Here is a 20469-nt window from a genome sequence, read left to right as displayed (position 1 = left end):
TACAAATGACTCAGATATCTGTATTTATTATTGTATTATTATAAAATGAAATAATTTTGCTGTAAGAGGCACACTGAGCTATGTATTATATATATATATATATATATATATATATATATATATATATATATATATATATATATATATATATATATATAATTTGAATCACTATTTTAAAAAATATGCACTGTGGCTAACCGTAAAACCGTAACAACCCTATTGCACTTACAAGGAACTCACACAGAATCGATAATCAGCACAGCAAGTATGAATCGCAATTTGTATAACTGTAATTTGACACATAGTAAAGGTGCATGCCCACAAATCAGGAAGTCATGATGGAGGGGTAAATATACATGCAGTCGCACACCACTTCACGAGTCCACTTCATTTATGGATCAAAGCAAAACTTCTCACCACATGCAACACTGGACTTACAGAATTTTATTTGAAACACAGATTACGCTGAGGTGAAGGTTAACAGTCAGTCTGCTCTCCCGGTTAAGTGCCATTGCAAGAAACGGAATATCAAGGGATAATTAAAAGAAAAAAAAAGAAAGAAAAGAAATAAAACTCACTCAGGTTATAGTTGCATATCCATTTATGATCACTTTACAGTTTTTTTTCCCCAGTTGCTGTGTTTTGTTTTTACCACCATTCTTTCCTTTTCTTCTGGCTCTCTGGTGGATGGAAATCCTTCATCGAGAACGTCAGGGATCAAGTAATCGCTTTCACAATTTCCTTCTCCTAACTCTCTCAGAGCCAGATGTTTACTCAGAGTTCTGATCCTTTCAGTGAATGATCCGTTCAATGTTCTTTGGTTCTTTCTGTTCTTTGTGTTCCTGAGGAGCTGAGTTCAGGAGGGGGGGGGTTAAAATGGTATGTTCCAGTGTAAGCTTCAGTGCTGTTCTATGACTGACCTCAGATGGTGCTTTTTCACCTTGGGTTCTACAGATGTGGATGAAACAAAGCAGGCTTTTGGTTAATTGAGGAGAAAAAAATCTGTGGACAGAGTTTCTCTTGAAGCTATTCAACTATTCATTTTCTTTAAGATTGAAATTCATGTTCTCTGTCCCAGTCGCAATCCCAAGGATAAACGTTCAAGCAAGAAGCCCTTCATTTAACACAGCCACAGACCATCACAGTGCAGAGATAACCTGATACAGAAAACGGTGTTTAAATGAGGCCCTTACTGTAGTGAAGGACAGGCCTGGCATGGCCTGGAGTCTGGAAAGTTTTGAATGTTGTCGGGCCCTGACCTCCAGCAGTGATCACTCCCACCTCCAGCCTGTAGGCTGATGCCAGCTGCAAGCCAGGGACAACAAGAACTTTTCTTTCCTGGAGAAAAAAAAACACAGGAGAGGGTAGATGAACTGTAAATACAGAACATCAAAAGTAAAGCTGACTAGAGTCGATATTTTCTACGGCGTAATCGGCACTGGTAGGACATCCGCTTGCAAAGATTCCATTAAGTGTCTTTAAAAACATGGCAACAAACATTACTTCCTGGCTGTCAATGGCATGTACAAACCAGTGAGGGAATGCAAATGGTGCATGGTACAACACTGTGTGACACATAGTGTATGCATGATGTCATCGAAGAAATTAATCCTGTTTTCCACTAGCCTAGCTTTTTACCTAGATTTGTTATCACATAATCACTATTAATGATAAAGACTGAACTCTAGAAAGGAGTAGGACATCTGTCTAAAGTCAAAACCTGAGCTGCTTGAATGACTTAACTGCAAGCAGCAGTTAAAATGGGGCATCACATTGCAATGTTTAAATACATTTTAGTCAAATATTTCAGCATGTTGTATCTCCTTATATTCACTCCCTAACAAAACCTATTTTGTTTAGGACGTTGCTTGGACGTTTTTTTTAAAAAAAAGCTGAACTTTTTCAACTTTGGATGTTCCACTGTGTCAAAAAAATAAGCAGACGGCAGCGCTTTTTAACGGAGGCCGCATTCTGCTTGCCTTGCGGCCGTTTCCCATAGGATTATATGTAAAATTTGCACTGGTGTTTGAAAAAAAAAAAAGGGCCAAGTGTGAAAGCAGCCTAAAGCAGTCACAAACCTCCTCAATCAATAGAAAAAAAAAAAGTGTTTTATGCTGTGAACCAAGACTAATAAAATGGACTTCTTTTTTTGACTATTAAAATACATGGTCAATGCCGTTCTGTGAGTTTAACAAGCAGCCCAGGTTTTTGTAAAAGCCTCTGTATATGACAAAGGCAGTGGGGCAAAACCCATTTGGCGGCAAAGTGAGGAAACTGTAAAGTAGAGCTGGATTACAGACTCACTGGAGGAAGGATCTGGGACTGAGATATGAGGCTGTTCGCCTGGTTGTTTTTGCGTCTCTCAGCCGTGACGTCTGCCCAGGTGACTTGGTAACCTGTGACCTGCTGAGGGGGTCGGGTTACAGCTACCACCCATGAGAACAAAGCCGTCACATTGCTGTCATGCACCGAGAAGACTGCAGTGAGGTTCTCTGCCCTTGCCTGGATTTTTGCAGGCGCAACTGTAAATAGAGAAAAACAATTTTAAGAAAAAAAGAAAATGAGCTAAATGTGCACTGAATCTTTTACCTAACATTTTGGACAATTTGTTATTCTTATTCATGTAAGTATCTAGTATTGGTGACTAACCTGGATCTCCAGGGCAGGTAATGGGTTTGGTGCTCTTTCCCTGAATGGATGCACATGGTGGGGTAGAGAAGGTGGTGCTCTCTGCCTGTGTTCGGCTCTTGGACCCAACCGCCTGGATAATAACTTTATACTTGCAGGAAAACTGTAGACCAGGTAAGCTAGCGTAATTCTCCTACACAACACATAACAAATAAAGGATTCACAAAACAAAACATTGTCTGACTTGATTGTAGTTGATATTCACAACAATTTATATTATTATGACATGAATTATTTATTATGACACAAAGACCTATATTCTAATTCAAGACCACTGCTTTTGGTTATAAATGAATTATATTCAGTTTGCTAAATGGAGCTCTTTGTGATTGATGCAGGTGAGAGTTCCCCTTCAGTGTTTTTCACTAGCAGTGATCAATTGTTTCCTGCAGTAATTTTTCTTGTAGTTAAATTCCTGTCAGGTTACACCGCCTCATACCTGTAAATTCATGTGAGGTAAGACAAACTAAGATGGTACCTGTGTAATGAGCTTCTCTTGGACTCGGGTTCCATTATGAGAACAAAACTCTGGGAACCACTGCACGCGGTAACGGCTCACATTCGGGTCTGATGAAGAAAAGAAACGGTGGCTTTAGCCTTGAAAAGAAGTGAAATTGCTTTCGACAAAGCCAAATACAGAACATATGCATCATACTTACTGGATCTACAACGTGTGTCAGTTTCTTTTTAGTATCACTGAGGCCATCTTGATAATGTACCAAAGTGATAAGACTTTTTAAATCTTGCTCAAATCTGTTTCTCATCCATTAGAAAGATCATGGCTGCATTTGATTCCAGGTTTTTATATAAAAATGATTTATGAACTCTGTCCCTGGATCAGTACACAATGCTGGCCCTTTTTTCACTACATAAAAGGATAAGATTAAAAAGACACCATGCTCTCCAGGGTCAGTTTAACATCAATCACAAACCGTTGCTATTTCTTTCTTAGTACTGTAAAGACAGTCATGTCAGCACATGATAAAGAGGACACTGATTTGTATAGACCTCTGTACCAAGAGGAAAGGCTGCCATTGTTCTTCTTTTAATCCTGATCCTTAACTTTACGATAAGCAGTTTGTTTACACAAAGGCAGATCTATGCTTTGAGGTAGCGGCCTTTTCAAAAACCGTGCAGGGTTTTTCCCCTGTAGGCCTAGACTGATGAAAGACACAATCCATCACTTTCCTCTTACCTCGTTTCTTCCAGTAGACTCGAACCTGGAGTTGTCCATCCTGGTAGAACGGTGTGCCCACATCCAGAATGTCTGACTGACCTTTCTGAATCACCGGGCTGGCTGTGGGTTCTGATATTAAAAGTAGAAAATGATTATGATGTACATAATGAATATAATAAATGTTATCCACATTAAAGGTAATGGGAGATTAGAACACATTGACAAAAAAACCCTTATTAATATTATATAAAGCGTATAATTTGTGAAAGACTTGTGTATCAGCAAAGAAAACCACATCCACAAAGACTAAATGAGAGGTGCCAACACTGCTAACAAGAAAATCCTAAGAGTCAGAGAGAAAAAACAGAATTTTACCGCGAAACCCATAGTGTATGGTTGGCGAACGATGTTTTTTCAGATGTGCACCAAGCAACAGTAAGAAATAAACAGCGTCTCCATTTTATTGTACCAACCAAAGAAGCCACTTGATTTCTACTGGCTCGTAAGACCGAGGTTTGTGACTTCACAGGTCAAATTTCTCCTATATATACACTCTGCATGAAGCAAGAGTAAATGTTTGCCAGAAGCGAATGTCATCTTTTATTTTATTTGCGTTCAGTCTGACTGCTGCTTTACCTTAAAAAGCAGTAAAGTGTAATTTTCAGAGGTTTCCCAGATCCACAAGGGGTCAAAAATCGTAAATGCTTGAAATGTACAATGTTCAAATGCCCCTCTTCTAATGTCTGTGTTTAGCAAGCCAAAATGTACCTATCATTCTGGTGATAAGTGTCTAAGTCTGTTACATACCGTTTTTTTCTTGCTGTGTTGAGAAGCGCAGAATAGCCTTGGAGCTCTTGAGAGGAATCTGCTCCCAATATGACACGGACTGGAGCTCTACTGTGTAACTCTTGTCTTCCCTCAAACCCTCCAGCTCCACCGAGTCAGAATCCTGCAGACACACACACACACAGTAAGCCGCTGAGACAGGAACATTGCAATAGCATAAAAAAACAAACTTCTTAGGATGAACTATTATTAATTTTTAGATAATAGATTAATTTACAAGATTTAGTAGGATTGTACACAAGTATATGTTTTTTTTTTTTTAAAGAAGGTAAATATGGTTATTTTTAAGCTCAACCTTTAGATCATCGATGAGTATTTTATATGACAGTATGATGTAATTCCATATTTATGTGTGCGGTATTCCGGTATGGCCTTGGTAAGCCTAATTGCATCATTTTCCTTTTGTAATTGAAGCTTCAAATGCAGCACGGGAGGTTCCGTATTAAACCACGGTTTTGATGTGTCCCAGTTCATCCAGTGGTTATTAAAAAAAATTTCGTTTAACAAGAAAATGTCAACAATCCCCCCGCAAACCTTCTTTAAAAAATGCAGCATGTACATAAAACACAAACATTGCTGCTGCCATCGCCAAAATTGCAGGGGAGGGGAAAAAAAACAAACTCCTTGAAAATGATCTCACTCAAAAGGAAAACAATTTGGTTGTTATTAAGAGATTTCCCACTCTCAAACGCAATGAGAATTGATATGCTGTTTTTGGCCATGCGCCGGACAGACTCGTGAAGTGCAGCCTTTAGCCAGTGGGTTTTGATGCAACGTGATACCATCCTGGCATCCAATTTAAGGCTTTGAATGATCAAAGGCAAACTCGCGAGTTGTTTATCTTACGCCTCTTTGCACTGTTATACTTCATTTGTTGTGGCTCGTCGAACAAGAAAGGAAAAAAGGGGGGATCGTCTGGCTTCAAGCTAGTGGGGTGGATTTACACCAGGTTTGGGGAATACAGAGAAAGAGGATGAACTGAAAATGAGAATGGAAGAAATATTTGTAGGAATTACCCCACTGATAGTCTTTCTCTTCTTCAGACTAGATGGCATGGTGTGCCCTCCTTCACCATGTGTCAAGCTCCAGGACAGTTTGTAGTGGTTTACTGGGACATCTGGGTCTGCTGGAGGCACCCAGCTCACCTGCACTAATACCGACCTGTCCGATCCAAAGGTCATGTGACTGACCTGTAGGTCAGAGGGCACTGGGGGTGGGGACGGATCTGTATGGGTCAAAGGGGACAATGCGATTAGAGGGAAAGTAATGTTCCCTCTGCTACTCTTCCACCTTGAGTGTTTTTTCACAAGAACGTGGTGCATTACAAAATATACTCCATGCTATTCAGCCAAATCTATAACTACTGCATCTGCTTACTCTAAACTCACATACCATGGACATCTAAGCGCACCTTTAAGCATATTTATATGTACAGTAATCGTGTAGTTTCTACATTGCACTGTCATCACACTTTATACTGTAATGACTCATAATAAAGAGAATAGGTTTCTTTTTTTAAGTCTGCTTCCTCATATTGTCACAGGAAGTTTTTCCTCATTTTGACTTGCTCATTAGGGATCTCACTACACCCGGATTTCTGTAAAGCTGCTATGTCTATTGTTAAAATAGCTATACAAATAAACATGCTTGTGTGATCATCATAATGTAAGCAACAGACTTGCTCCAGTGAAGTTGGAAAAAACTCTTTCTTTCATGTACAAAAATATTACATATTTTTTTATTTCTATTGACAAAACTCCACACTTTACATTAAACTTTACATTTTTGTTGGTTTTGCACATAGGACAGAGATAAAGTTGAAAAAGCTATTCCTCTAACATGTTCTGATTGAACTTGCTCTACCTTTGGAGGATCTGAAGTGTCTGCTAGGGGTGGTGTATCCTCTTGTTCCATGTACATTGACTGCTGCTACTCTGAACTGGTACCAGCGACCTGGGCGAGTATCAGCCAGCCACACACGCTCCTCTGAGGTCTACATCAAAAACATGGCATTCAGTACAACAGACAGAAGGTACAGCATGGTGGTCGTTTTGTGAAAAACAAAACAAAACAAAAAAACCCCAGAAAGATTGACTTATTTCAAGGAAGGCAGCATAGATCAATCAGTGAATAGCTGGGTGGATGAAAGAATAATGGATCTACATGTTCACCCACACTGAAAACAGGTACCAAAACATATCTTTCCAGGTGCAGAAGTATATAATACATCTTTCACTTGGGAATGTACATGGTGTGGCTTTAAACCTTATTTAAAGTACACAATTGAGTCTTAAGGACCGCCGCAGTACCTTTGAGGCTACGTTTATACAGTGCTTTTGCTGGATTCAAAGAATTTCTCAAATAGAATACGGCTCTTATTTGCTCCTTCAAATGAACATGTTTCTATCTGTCCTTGGCTCATATGAGCATACAAATACACACATACACACACACACACACCTGTGCTACCACTTCCCACTCGGTCGCGTCATCCTCACTGGGGTGGATGCCATAGTTCCAGCGCCTCTGTAGCACGTTTAGCACTGGCTCAGCCGACACGTTGAACTTGGAGGACCAGCGCACCTCTAACACGCCAGACGGCATCTCCTCAAACACTAGCTCCTTCCTGGGCTTCAGTGGAGCCCCTGATCAGCAAGGAATATAAGCAATATGTAAGACTTTTATAAGAAGAACTTGCAGGAATACACTAAAGTGCCAGTACTGTGGGCTTCTTCACTGGATTAAAATAAAACGGCAATGCTTTTTTTTTTTTACTTAATTAAATTGGTTCGATTAAGTAAAGGAATAAAGCATGATGAGACATGCTTTAATAATAAAACAATCGATGACAAGTGGATGTGATGGTTTGTCTGACTCACTGTTACCACACCAAAGATTTATTATTGTCCAATAACAGCATGCCCTGAAGTGCTTTATTTCTCTTACACTTTTTTTTAATATAAAAAACACACATTGATCTAGTTAGTTCCTTACATGTTCACGATTATAAACAGTCCTTCCTCTTCCAACTTCTTGCATCTTTACGTTTATACGAGAAAATGAAGATGAGTCTGTCATGTTACAAAGAAACCAAAAAGCTCTCCATGTTGCACTCTTTCCTGTGTTTTCTGTGTTGGTAAACTTTGGTTTCAGTTTTATCTTTGACTGGTTCAAAGCTCTTAAAATGGAGACTCCTTCCAAAATATTAAAAAAGCATCTTCTCTCAAAGATATACTTCTTTTTGATTATTTAAAATGAGTTAATGGATTTTAAGTCCCCATGTCATTTATTACTTCAAAAATGAAAATGCATTAATATAAGCACATTAACATACGCGTGTGAACTGCCTTGCAGACTAAAGGATGAAGAGTTGTAATATTCAGTGTCACATGTCAGTGCATTTTCCCCTTTTGTTGTCTTTTCACTAGTGCCAAGCAGCATTCCAGCTTTTTAAACCATGTGTTGGCAAAAGCAGGGGTGAGGGGAGGTGTTTGAACACCCCTGGAGTGTTTATATATAACACATGGTTGCATTTAAGTAATATGTGGAGAAAGGCATTATTGGGTCGGCTTTGTCGTGTTATACCTCTGTAGAGATTTCTGGGTGGCTGGCACGTGTGCCCGCAGCCATTGGCGCAACACTTCTTGTGACCCGGACACTCCTTGTCCTCCTCACAGCTCTCCACACAGGCGGCTGCGAATCCGCTGGCTCGTTCTGGAGCCGGACATTCGCCCTGTTTCAGCACCATTACAGAGCGCAGGAACTCACAGCTTGTCACACACTCGCCATGACGCTTGGCAAACACACGCTGGGACGAAGAGGACACAGGAAACCGTGTCAGCACAATCACATACATTTGCTTTTAACATGCAGCACTGGTGACCTTTTATTCAGCAATTAAAGCAGGAATAAACCATATGGCATTCATGTCCAGGAACATCTCTATGTAGCCATTTAGGCAAAATCATGGCCAGTAAAAATAGGTTCATTTATGATTTATGTGAATTGGTGTAAAAGAAATGGGCAAACCCTCATAGCTGGGAATGAGTGCTTGCTAAATTTGACATCTTATATCATTACATCATTCTAGAAAAAAAAAAAAAAAAAAAGTTGAACCATGTATTTGTTTAATCCCGGCTATTTGTATGGTCGATGTGCCATGCATTTATAAGTAGCCCGATCGCTGAATTATTAAGCAAACCCAATGTGTATGGTACTAAAAGCATTTTATCTTTTTGGCAGTAAATCTATGACCAGAGTCGAACTGGTACTGCATGTGTTATTAATATACAGTATAAAACAGTCTAACTGGATGAAGTCTTTGGCAAGGATGCAGATCTCAAGATGTTTGAAAAATCCCATTGTTCTTGTGATTTTATGAACCATGTAACAGGAAAGGAGAAACACTGCTTAGCCAAAAATCATTTCATATTATACAAGATACATACTCGCACACATTTAGAACAATTACAGGATACAAAATGTCAACTGAACTCTGTAGGAAAGAAAAAAATAGTTGGAGTTTAATAAAAGGAAGTTAGTTTAGGTTATTATTTTTGTCTGCTAATATCAGAGCCAAGTCTATCAGAAAGAACAATAGACAATAAGCAGTATTTAGATAATCAGAACACCAGAGTCGGGCGTTCTGAATCATAGAGTGATTTTATTCTGTTTACTAAGTGCAGACTAAGAGCAAACTTTGTCCTAGCCAGTACCTCACATGGCTCTCGACAGGACCCATCCCTCTGTTCCCAAGATTCTTTGCACGGCTCCAGGCACTGCGTACAGACAGGAGAAAGGTTAGGTTAGTCTACCACCAGCAGATTTTATAGAAAAGCCGCCCATTAAACTGGCAAAACGCTGCAGCGCTGTTGTGTGTCTATAAACTGTCTTGTCCTGATTTCCTTTCTGTTCCTTTCTGAGGTGACACGAAAGAAACCAAATCCTGCACTTCAGCCCTCAGCAACATTTGACATTTACATTTAGCAATGCAAATGTACTCTTTATTCTTTTCCACAGTAATACGCCTTGACATTCTGCTTTCTCTCTCCCTTTCCTCTCTTGGCCTTGTCTCCAGTGTCCTCTATCCAGTCACCCCACAGGGAGCAATTCTCCTCCTGCATGAATGAGCAGGGGTCTGCACGCCTTGGGGGAATTCGCATTTCCAATTTCATGCTGTAATAATGAGACACGCCGGTCACTTTGCCATAACACTGTTGCTTAAAGGTAGAGTGAAACTAGCAGGGATGCACAATTCATCATGTTTTAATTGTGGACACAAGCTGCCTTAGTTAATTAAACAATATGGTTTATGCTGAGTGGAGCTTCATTTAACAGTCAGTTTGTTTGCACAGTGTGGGAACATATTCAGTAGTCTTTATATTTATAATTTAATATATTAACCATTCTCCACCTAAGCTTAAAACCTAATATATTTATCATATAAAAATTAACCTTTAGTCATTTTCATAAAAAACATAGATTTATTATTTAAAAGTTTTAGTTTTTTTTAAGTACTATATAAAATATTATAAATTTATTAATTTACTATTAGCTGTTTAACTGCTTTGCTGTTTTAATAATTCTATTTATATTTTAATTAATTCATTCTAATTTTTTATTTTCATTTTTTAAATATTTATACACTCCAATATTTGCATTCTAACCTGTGAAAGCTGAGATATAAATTCAGTACCTTATTAAGCACAACAGCGGCTGTTATTGGTTTAATCTGTGTTCGCTTACTGATGAGTTCCCATGTGTATGTGTACAGATGTTTAAATGTGTGTGGCTGCTTAAAGGACTATTTGAGGCCAAACTTTTTCCGAATGAGAATGGGAAAAGCCGTTTATCTCAGAGGGCAGACATTTAAAAAAAAAAAAAAACGTGAGCAGGTTGTCGGAAACTATGAATAATGGCAGCGAGGCTAAGGAGTACTGAGTATGAGCAGGACTAGCCTGTTTTATGGAGCACATTGTGGCTAGGAACCTGCTGAAAAAGGCCTGAGGCAAGAGCATACTAATCACCCCAAACACCCTCGGCACGCTGGTAGAAGATCCTGCACCCTGCCTATGATTCCCATGTTCGCTCAACTCATAAACACTGGTAGTTCTCTGGTAGCTATTTTAACAGGTCTGAATCATTATATCCATCACTGCCTGTAAAAGGCGGGTAAGTATTCATTTGTTTTGCCCGTTCAGTAACTGCTCATTTGGAGTTGACTATAATTGATGGCGTGTTTCTTCCTGGGTGATAAATACATAAAAGAGTGCATAATGGAGACTTACAAATCAACTTAAGAGATCAATGCTTCTGGCCTGGAACAAACAGATGTTCTGACCTGCTAGGTTTTAATTCATAGATGTTTGGGGGAGGTTTTAATAACCGGAGAAGGAAAAAAATACTTCTTATTGACTTTCATTGGGCATGTATGTTTAAATGTAGTACACTTTACTCACTTTAAACATACTGTAATGGTCCGGTCACCTCACAGTTAAACGCTGAGACAAAAAATAACGAATCTCTCCAGACTCAAATAATCTTTTTACGAGCGATGTGAGGACAGAATACCACAGCTCACAGCCGAAATGTTTCGGCAACGACTTGCTGACTTTTTGACCAGGGTGCAAACGCAATGTGCTACATGATCATAAACTTGTTCATTTATTTTAGCTTGTTTTAATGTACTTAACTTGCAAATCTCATGGCTGTATGTTATTACGTTACGCTGCCACTTTTGAGCTTAGTCTATTATAGTTCTGGGCAAATACAAGCAGCAACTGCACAGTAGACTAGCTAATGAAATGATCATCTAATCACCATTTCACACACATACAGTTTATTGTGCTGTGATCTATCTTATCAAACTGACCTTGTTTACAGCTAAGCTGTAGACACTTCTCTACTTCTCCACCTCTCACACTGCAGCCCACTGCCCTGATGGTCCCTGGTATTCAGGAGTACATTCTAATCTGTCAGACTCTGAGCAACGCAGCACTCGCCTAACTCAACGGCTCTCTCGGCTTGAATATATCACCCTCTTATATGATGCATTCCACATTCGGTGGGGAAAACCACAGGACCTGGCTATTAATCACACGCACCCGAGCCAAGTCTGTGGCCCTGGAGGATTAAAACCACTGGCCCTGAAAAACCAGGGAGTACAGTGATCACCTTTCTAAAACCACCCTTCAGCTCGTGCCAAGCTTTCACGCGAGGCCGTGCTAATCCACTTGAATGATCCCGAAAGCACCGTACCGGTATTATACCCTAGCGCCGGTTAGTTTTCCGCCCCATTTCAGGCGCAAATCGAGCATTCCTTTCCACGCTGCAAAATAAAGGTTATTTAAGAGCAGCAGACAGAGCTAAAAGAGGTCACTACAACGGTAAGCTAACCATCTAGACCCTTAAATAACATTGCACCTGCACTGTTCTGATACAACTCCTCATGTCATTATCAATCCCTTGATGAAATTAATTGCATTTGCAGATATATCATAACACCTCCCCCTCGCTCGCTCTCTCTTTGAGATTCTAACCTTTCTACTTTGACTGCTTCATCCATGACTGTCAAGTTCTTGCAGTTAGCGCAGTAAAATGGGGCAAATTTTTTTTTTTTTCTGTCGGCTCCTGTGACATCAAGTTGCTCGTGTTTCCATCTTCTGCCTCACTTGCAAGTCGCTTTGGATATAAGTGAATGTCAAAGGAATACACATAAATGCAAATGCAGGGTATTGGACAAATAGTAGGTCACATTTGCTGTCCAGAACATGTAGATGTCTGGGTTATTATAATTTTTTTCCCTTTGTAATTTCCCAAAGGACAAGTAGGCTCAACAACCAGGAAATAAAAGAAAATAAATCACTGCTCCAATGAGCAAACAGGGCTGGCCATTACACTGGAGGTTTTCCTTGTCTTGCCTTGTAGGCTAGCTAATGAATTTATGATATGTCCACCCGTGATATATAATCTGCACTTTAGCCAAGCGTGACTCTACAAGGCAAATCAGAGACATTTCTGGCTTCTGTCTTGGGCAGTTTTTAGAACTGCAAGGAACCAAACCACATCAGGAATGTCCATGCATAATACTAGCTGTAGGTAAAGAGCAGGATGTTCTCTCCAGGATTTGAGAACCTGCCCAGCTAATGCCAAAGGACAGAGTGTGTGTGAGAGAGTGAGAGGGAGAGAGAAACAAAAAAGTCAACGTTTGTCTGTGGTTTCCATTTGAACAAACTGCATTTGCTTTACAAAGTTTCTAGGCCAACATTAGTGGGCCCTCTGCCATGTTTCGCTTTCCTGAGCTTCTCATTCACTGAATGGCCACAAATGAATGTGTGGACATAATCACAGCAGCTTAGAGTGTTCTCATGGTATACACTAATTATGCTGCTGACATTTAAATATGTCATACTTAAAAGGTTGCAGAAATGTAATGACATTCAATGAAGTGCAGATTGATGACGGATTTTCTTGTACCGTTAATGACTCTACAGGCCGTTTAAATGGGCAAATCTCTGGACGCATGGGCTGCAGGCTAATCCCTTTGGAGTGCTGTTTAAGTGGTGCTGTTGTGTCTCTGTGCTGTGCTGTGCCAACTCCCTGATGAAAAGTGACATTTAACATTGGTTTTAGCGTTCAACATATTAGACAAAGCTACATTTTGACCCAAAGTTTAGGTTCTTTGGGAAGAAATAAAAAGAGGCAATGGCTCCAGTGAATTAAAGTGATTTACAAACACATGACCTCAAAATAATCACTAAAGTATTCTCAAATAATAAGATTTTATATTAATTATTACTACTACTACTACTACTACTACTATTATTATTATTATTATTATTATTATTATTATTATTATTACTGTTTTTTTCAGATATTTCATATTATTTATTTATTTGTTTATTATCTGGCTGCAAAATGATTGATTTTTGGTTTATTGAGAACTTTGTGTTTATTCATTTATTATCACATTTATTCATTATTAAAATTACTATTATTATTATTATTATTTATTTATTTTTTTTTTTAATTAGTTGTTATTGTTTTTTTTTATTGTTTTATTGATTATTACTGATATTACTGATCTTTTTCTTTCTTTTTCTTGTATCCTGGTTGTGAAACAACTGACAGCATACATACTGCTCGCTTGTAAACACCTTGATGATTATTTGTATTCTGGACAAAGAACCATCAGGACGACAACACAGTAAACAGTGTAACAAGAACAAAGACTGACTTTTTGCTATGTGGAGCGCGCGCAGCATGTCGTGACGATGCTGCCAAGTCAAAAAGTCTTTAATCATGCCATCAGATGTGAAAGGCTCTGTTGTGGGATTCTGCTCTAAGCACATGGTTTGACATTCAGAGGCCTGGGTGCACCTGAAGGCAAAGAAGGAGGAAATGATGATGTGAAGTACCTCTGGAATATCATTATAACCCACTTGTGTGACACTGGGAAGCTAATCTTAAGCACAAAGCTTCCAGACAGAGACTCATAAATAAGTCTGGTTCAATCTTATGAATGAATTGTGTTGTATTCACTTACTAATTATTCGCCAACTACACGTCTTAAGAGCAAACTCTTACTAAATAGCAAAGGAGACCTTTTAATTATCTAATTGAAGGAGCTGAGTGAGGTAATAGCGCAATTAAGCATAGTCAAATAGGTGCAATTTGGCCTACTGGCAAAAGCTAACGCCGTTACTACTGACTCATGGGCTTTTAAAAGTCTATTTGCCTGCGCTTGATGGATCTCTAAACCAATGAGCGTCTGCTAGAATGAATAGAGAGAAATTGGTGGTGTTTAAAGTGAATTTGAGGAGTGACTCTCTGGAGAAAATGTGTGGGACACTCAGCCAAATGTTTTCATGGAAGGAGAGAGGTCAAGCCTCTGGATGTACTGTGAGACCACTCGGGGGGTTACGTGGGAAAACATGTGCGTCAACAGTGGGGGGAAGAAAAACCTCAAATGTCTCACCAGTGACAGTCTATTTAGGCAGCCTGCTACAATCGAGAGAAGGGAATGACTCCGGTGACACATTCCTCCCCTGTTTATAGTGATCTTGACCCCAGATCAGCTGGTGAGATATTTGAGGGTTTTTTGTTGTTGTTTTTTAAGAATTGTATGCATGTGCACTAGATTCTGCTTAAATACATGCAAATGTATGTGTAAAATGGAGACAGATGAGAAAAATATCCCGACTTTGTACCATACATCAGAGAGAGAGAGAGAGTAAGAGAGAGAGATTGAGATGGTGCTCCATATTTTACACTGAGCAGCATTATAATGAGAATCAGGGGAAAAATCTGCAGGAGCAGCTTGTCAGCTTTATACCTCTGTGCTATAGTATAAAGCTGACAGATAACATACAACCAGCCAGCATAAAACACTCCAGAACATGCTGTTATTGGAAAATAATCAACGACAAGATGGAGTGATGTGGCCCGACACAGTGCGAACAGATTTTTTCTACCCTGAAGTGGACTATTTTCCAACATCACCACCTGAAATGTTTAATTACATGTTTTATCCTACTAAACAGTTATAACAACTGTTATAACAAAGCCTCACTATTGCTTCTCTCATACTTGAATTTAAGACAAAAAAAGTACAGCATGCTGTGTAGCTCTGAAGACTACTGAATGTAGGAAAGGTTTTATTTCTGCCTGTTCCTAAGCACTGACACTAGAGACTCCATCCAGAAATGCTACAAAATTAACCAGATTACGAATATTACATGCTGGTCCATGATTAGGTTGCTACTACAGGAACAATACCATATTAGAAGTAGCATATCATTTATATTATTTATACATTTGAACCTGTGATTTGACCTTTTAACTAGAACTACTTTTAGAGCTGCAGTAATAGAAAATTAATTAACACCTCTGCACCAATCAGCGCAAAACTATTGCTCTGCTGGCAGTTTTGTTAATGTGATGCTTCTCATAAATCATGGAAATGTCTTCAGGAAGCATGATGTGATGTGTTTGTGAGATCGCCCACACTTAATTCCTGGAAGCTGTAAGATAAAATCTGACGGTGTTTAATTACTGAAGCAGAACTAACACTTTTGAGTAGGTGGAGCATGTTTGCATCGTAGTTTAAAAAAAAAAAAACAGACCTGAAGGAGATGCACCAGTGCTCTTGTTTATTTGTATAAATTTGATTTGATCCTGAAAAGAGTTCATGCTAGATTTAGGAAGAGGCAGGGGAATCGATGCAAAAAGTTTGTACTAAATATTCTAAAATAATAATGTACTAAACAGCTAAACACACAATACATAAATGTACTGATTCGATTTTGCTTAATACCCAATGTTGTTAAATGTTAGCATTTCTCAATGTGTACATAGTGATGTAACAAACGTTAAACTAATAAGAACAAGAATTTCCCTCATGGGATCAATAAAGTATCTATCTATCTATCTATCTATCTATCTATCTATCTATCTATCTATCTATCTATCTATCTATCTAATATAATAAAACTTTACTAAAAGTAGGCAAAAATACTGAAACACAACTGAAACATTCTTGCAGTCTGTACATAGGATGCACTTGAAAAATCTTATTTTAAGCGTGTGGACATTTTATACATCTTTTGTCCCGAAAAAAGAAATAAAAAAGGGATCATATTCTTGAGTGCATAATTTTCACCATGTCGTTCATCTCATTCATTTCACACTGATTAATTTTCCAGGAGCTCAGCCAATATATCACACGTTCACGTTAGGGTTTAAAGCACCTAAGAATAATGGTCTGCACTAAGAACCGTCACAATGCTCTCAGCGTGATGTATGATGTCATTATGGGAGGCGGGTGAGCACGCCGATGTTTTAAAATGACCGATCTGCGCTGGCTTTGTGTCAAGCAGCAATGTAATGCTGTGTAATTTTGACAAAAATTACCTTTGCGCATTGCTTATGGCCTTGACACCAGCCCAGGGATCCATTACTCTGCAGAGAGAAGGAGAGAGGGATACAGCTTAGAACTTATAACATTATAATGAAACAATTTAGGAGAAAAACACATTTCGATTTATGTGAAACATGGAACTACATCTGGAATTAGAGCTACTGGTAAACTGAGTGGGACAAACAATTAAAAACAAAACAAAAAGTTATTGTAAAGGTAAAAATAAAATAATTAGATGCAATGCACAACAACATGTCACCTGAGTAACCCTGACCTCAAAGTGAACCTGACCTATGTCCACCTGCGAAGACAAACATTCACCTAGGAGACGTTCTGAATAGCTCAGAGCTCAGTCACCAAGGTGTGCATGTTGTAAACCTCTCATGACCTCTTCTTATCACAAAGTCTGTTTGCATATTAAATATCGTCATGGTCCTTAGCATGTTGGGAATTGTCACAAACACGAGCTTCTTTAAACAGGATTTGTTTACTCTTTTCGTTTGCTCAACAGCAGGGTTTCTTCAGCATGCACTGAACACATGATCAGTGTAAAACACACTACATGGATGTTTTTATTCCTCATGCATCTTTAATCGGACCTGCCATGGGCAGAGCCAGACAAATCCTTTGTGACCAGTGAAACAGGATCAATAGCCAAAGCCTCGGGCGGGAGCACGGTGTAGTTCACGTGTGTTTGTGCCATAAGCTCCATCCAAATCTTTCCACTGAATGCATGATTTATGAAGTTTAACAGAAAAAAATGCATTGAAATTTCATAACCTTTAAACACCGTAACATCATTTGAACATAGTTTTCGCCTGGCTTCTTTTCTTATGTAAATGCAGAAAGTGATCAAACATGACAGCGTGTGCTGTTGCAATGCTGTTACACCCTGAAGTTCATTCCAATATAACTATATCCTTAAATAATCTTTGTATACCACAAGACATTTTTGTATACCATAAAAAAAACATTTTTTTTTTATTTGTTAATGAACAAGATTTTTTTTAATCCATGTTATGGTGTAGAATGTAAAAAAATCCCGTTAAAACATTTTTGAATATATAAAAGAAAAAAAGTATAGAAAAACCATAAATAAGCAGGTTTGCCTCAGACATCTGAGTGCTAACACTGGAGACTCCTTACATAAATGTTAAATAAAGGTCTCCTTACAGAAAACCTCAACATATCAACGATTATATGTTTTCCTTTATTAAATAATGACTTGTTTTTTTAACGTCAATTATTACACCTGGATTATGTTGTCAGTTAGCTGTTACTTTAGAAATGTTAACATATTTGAACAAGCAGATTAATACAAAGCTGTGATTTGACAGAAAATAATTCAACAGCCCTGTGGGATAAAGTAAAGCTCATTTTTGGATCAGATCTCTAGAAAGAGATTAAACTGGTTCAACAGTATGGTCAATAAACAGACCACCTTAAAAGCATGCCTCATTTCCTTAATCTCTCATCAGCGTGACCCTGGAAACCTTTGTGACCTTGACAAAGGCTCATCGAATAAACCCGTTCAAATGAAATTTCATGGTCACACTTTCTACCTCCTATCTAAAAAGGGCAATAATTGACAAAATAGTTCTCGTCATCCTGAGGGAGCTTTTCAGAAGTGGGCGCTGTAGATTGTGGTCACTGGCAAATCAAAGGCATTCACTCAAGGATCTACGAGGCAGATGGCCGCTCTAAGAACACTGGCTGTTGTTTGAAGAACAGTGGCCTTTCTTTTCACTTCCCCAATGAGCATCATGTCCGTTTTCTGATAACGTTTCCTAGGTCACTGAACCAAACAGATAAGCTTGTGCGGGAAGCGACGCTGATGTGATCGGCCTCCTCCCAGCGTGTTCTCAGACAGGCTGACATCACGGGTGCTCGCTTATGGATAAACGTCTTTTAGCTTCGAGAGGATTTTTTTTCCCTTCAAGTATTTGGGAACACAACACAGGATTGCCTTCTTTGGCTTGGGGCCAACTTCCCAACACAAAGATTAAAGGATAGCGCTACTATATACACATTATAGTATGGATTTGTAGAATGAATGGAAAAGATTGCATATACAGTTTTCCTCCCCGTGTTGAATCACGCCAGCCTGTGCAGACTCTGAGGCACAGCTTTCTCAAAAGGGCATGCTAAATGAGTCTGGCTGCTCTTTAGTGGGGCAGCTGCTGTTCATTGAAAACAACATAATTCATGATTATGCTGCAGAAGAAGGGATGAGTACAGGCATAACCATGATAACAAAGCAAGCATACAAACACATACATCTTTATTGTGCATGGATGCTCAGACACACTCACACAAGCTCAAGTATTCTTGTGGTGATAAAGAGTACAAGTCTATGCAATAGATTTCGCAAAATCAAGATTCCTACTTGGGATAACGTTTATGTCATCTCATAGCTCTGAGGTCCACAGTTCCATCTGAAGCTTGATTAACTGCTTGTGTACTTTTTTATGTTCTCCGCATGTCCATTTGGGTTTCATCCAGGTTCTCTGGTTTCATCCCACCTCCCATAATCATGCCAGTATATGTGAATAAGCAAGTCTACATTAAGTGTGAGTGTGTTTATGATGTGGACGGTGCTCTGTAACGGACTGGCATCCCATCCAGAATGTATTCACACTTTACTACCGGTAAAGTAGTTCTACTCCTAGAATGGGATCTGGATCCACTGTGACCATGCTTGGGACAAAGCGATCTCTGTAGATCAGTGAATGATAGGAGAAAACGGCACAAAGAAACAAGTAACCATGCATCCAAGCTATGCTGCAAAAAAAGCCATTCAGACCTTACATATTTTATAAATTATATATGATTTCATAAAAATCATAAATTTGGCTTTATATATATATATATATATATATATATATATATATATATATATATAAACATGCATCTTTAGTACCTTTAAGATGATTTTTTTTACATTTTGGAATAGTTTAGAACAATTTATAGTATTAATAATAATAATAATAATAATAATAATAATAATAATAATAATGTATTCCTTTTAGGAAACTATAAACACAGAGCAATATAAATGTTTTAACTGACTTATAATATTTCAGAAATGTATTGCTTTTTTTTTTTTAGAAAACAAAACCAAACCTATATCTCTCAGTGACACAAACAAACAAACAAACAAACAAACAAACCAAAAGACTAGCAGCTGTTACTTTACACACTTCAAAACAATTCTCGCTTTATTTTAACCTATACAATCCTACATAAGATTACATTTTTTTCTTCTTTTATATGTATTCGAATATATATTACATATCTTTGTCGAAAAATCACCACAGGCGTTTACCTGAAAGTGGGTCGGCGCGTGAGCGATGCGCGCGCTGTGAAGGCTGAGGCACCTGGCGGCGCACCTTGCGCGAAAAATGCCGCTGAGAGCCGAGGACGAGTCCTGTTTCCTCCCGAGCGCAACTCCGCAAATCAGCGCCAAAATAATCCGAACCGGGACGGCGGCACCCATCATGCGCATCTCTCGGAGGGTAAAAAAAAAAAAGACGGTGCTCTTTCGCTCAAAATCTATCCACACACACACCGAGAACGTGAAAGTGGATTTGCTCAAGAGCGACGGTCGAAGCGAGACTAAAAACTTCAATCAGAGAGCAAGGGGTGGAGTCAAAAGGAGAAATACTGACAGGCGATTGGCGGAGATGAGCGACTGGGGAGCCACGCGCGCTCTCAGGTGCCGCTTGTGTTTGCTTGGCAAAGCTCGCGGAAAGCAAGCTGGTGCGCGCGCAGGGGATAATAAGGCGGTTTTCCACACAAGTTATACAAACATGTGAAATTAAGCAATAATCTCTAAACAGTA

At 38.9% G+C, this 20469-nt stretch overlaps 1 protein-coding gene across 1 annotated transcript; it reads right to left on the bottom strand.

Annotated features, from left to right (window-relative positions):
- Positions 1 to 135: 135 nt before the first annotated feature.
- On the bottom strand, positions 136 to 20258 carry anos1a (anosmin 1a). The gene is made up of 14 exons (XM_058380984.1): positions 19954 to 20258; positions 16622 to 16669; positions 9427 to 9489; positions 8297 to 8519; positions 7172 to 7356; positions 6575 to 6704; positions 5728 to 5936; positions 4673 to 4814; positions 3884 to 3994; positions 3167 to 3255; positions 2650 to 2821; positions 2305 to 2522; positions 1194 to 1338; positions 136 to 948 (listed from the first exon to the last, which is right to left on the bottom strand). Exons 1-14 carry the CDS (start codon positions 20131 to 20133, stop codon positions 899 to 901), a joined length of 1965 nt encoding a protein of 654 aa, XP_058236967.1. The 5' UTR covers positions 20134 to 20258; the 3' UTR covers positions 136 to 898.
- Positions 20259 to 20469: the final 211 nt, after the last annotated feature.

Source organism: Hemibagrus wyckioides, linkage group LG26, assembly GCF_019097595.1.
Source record: "Hemibagrus wyckioides isolate EC202008001 linkage group LG26, SWU_Hwy_1.0, whole genome shotgun sequence".
NCBI lineage: Eukaryota > Metazoa > Chordata > Actinopteri > Siluriformes > Bagridae > Hemibagrus > Hemibagrus wyckioides.
This window is presented reverse-complemented; position numbering and strand designations above follow the sequence as displayed.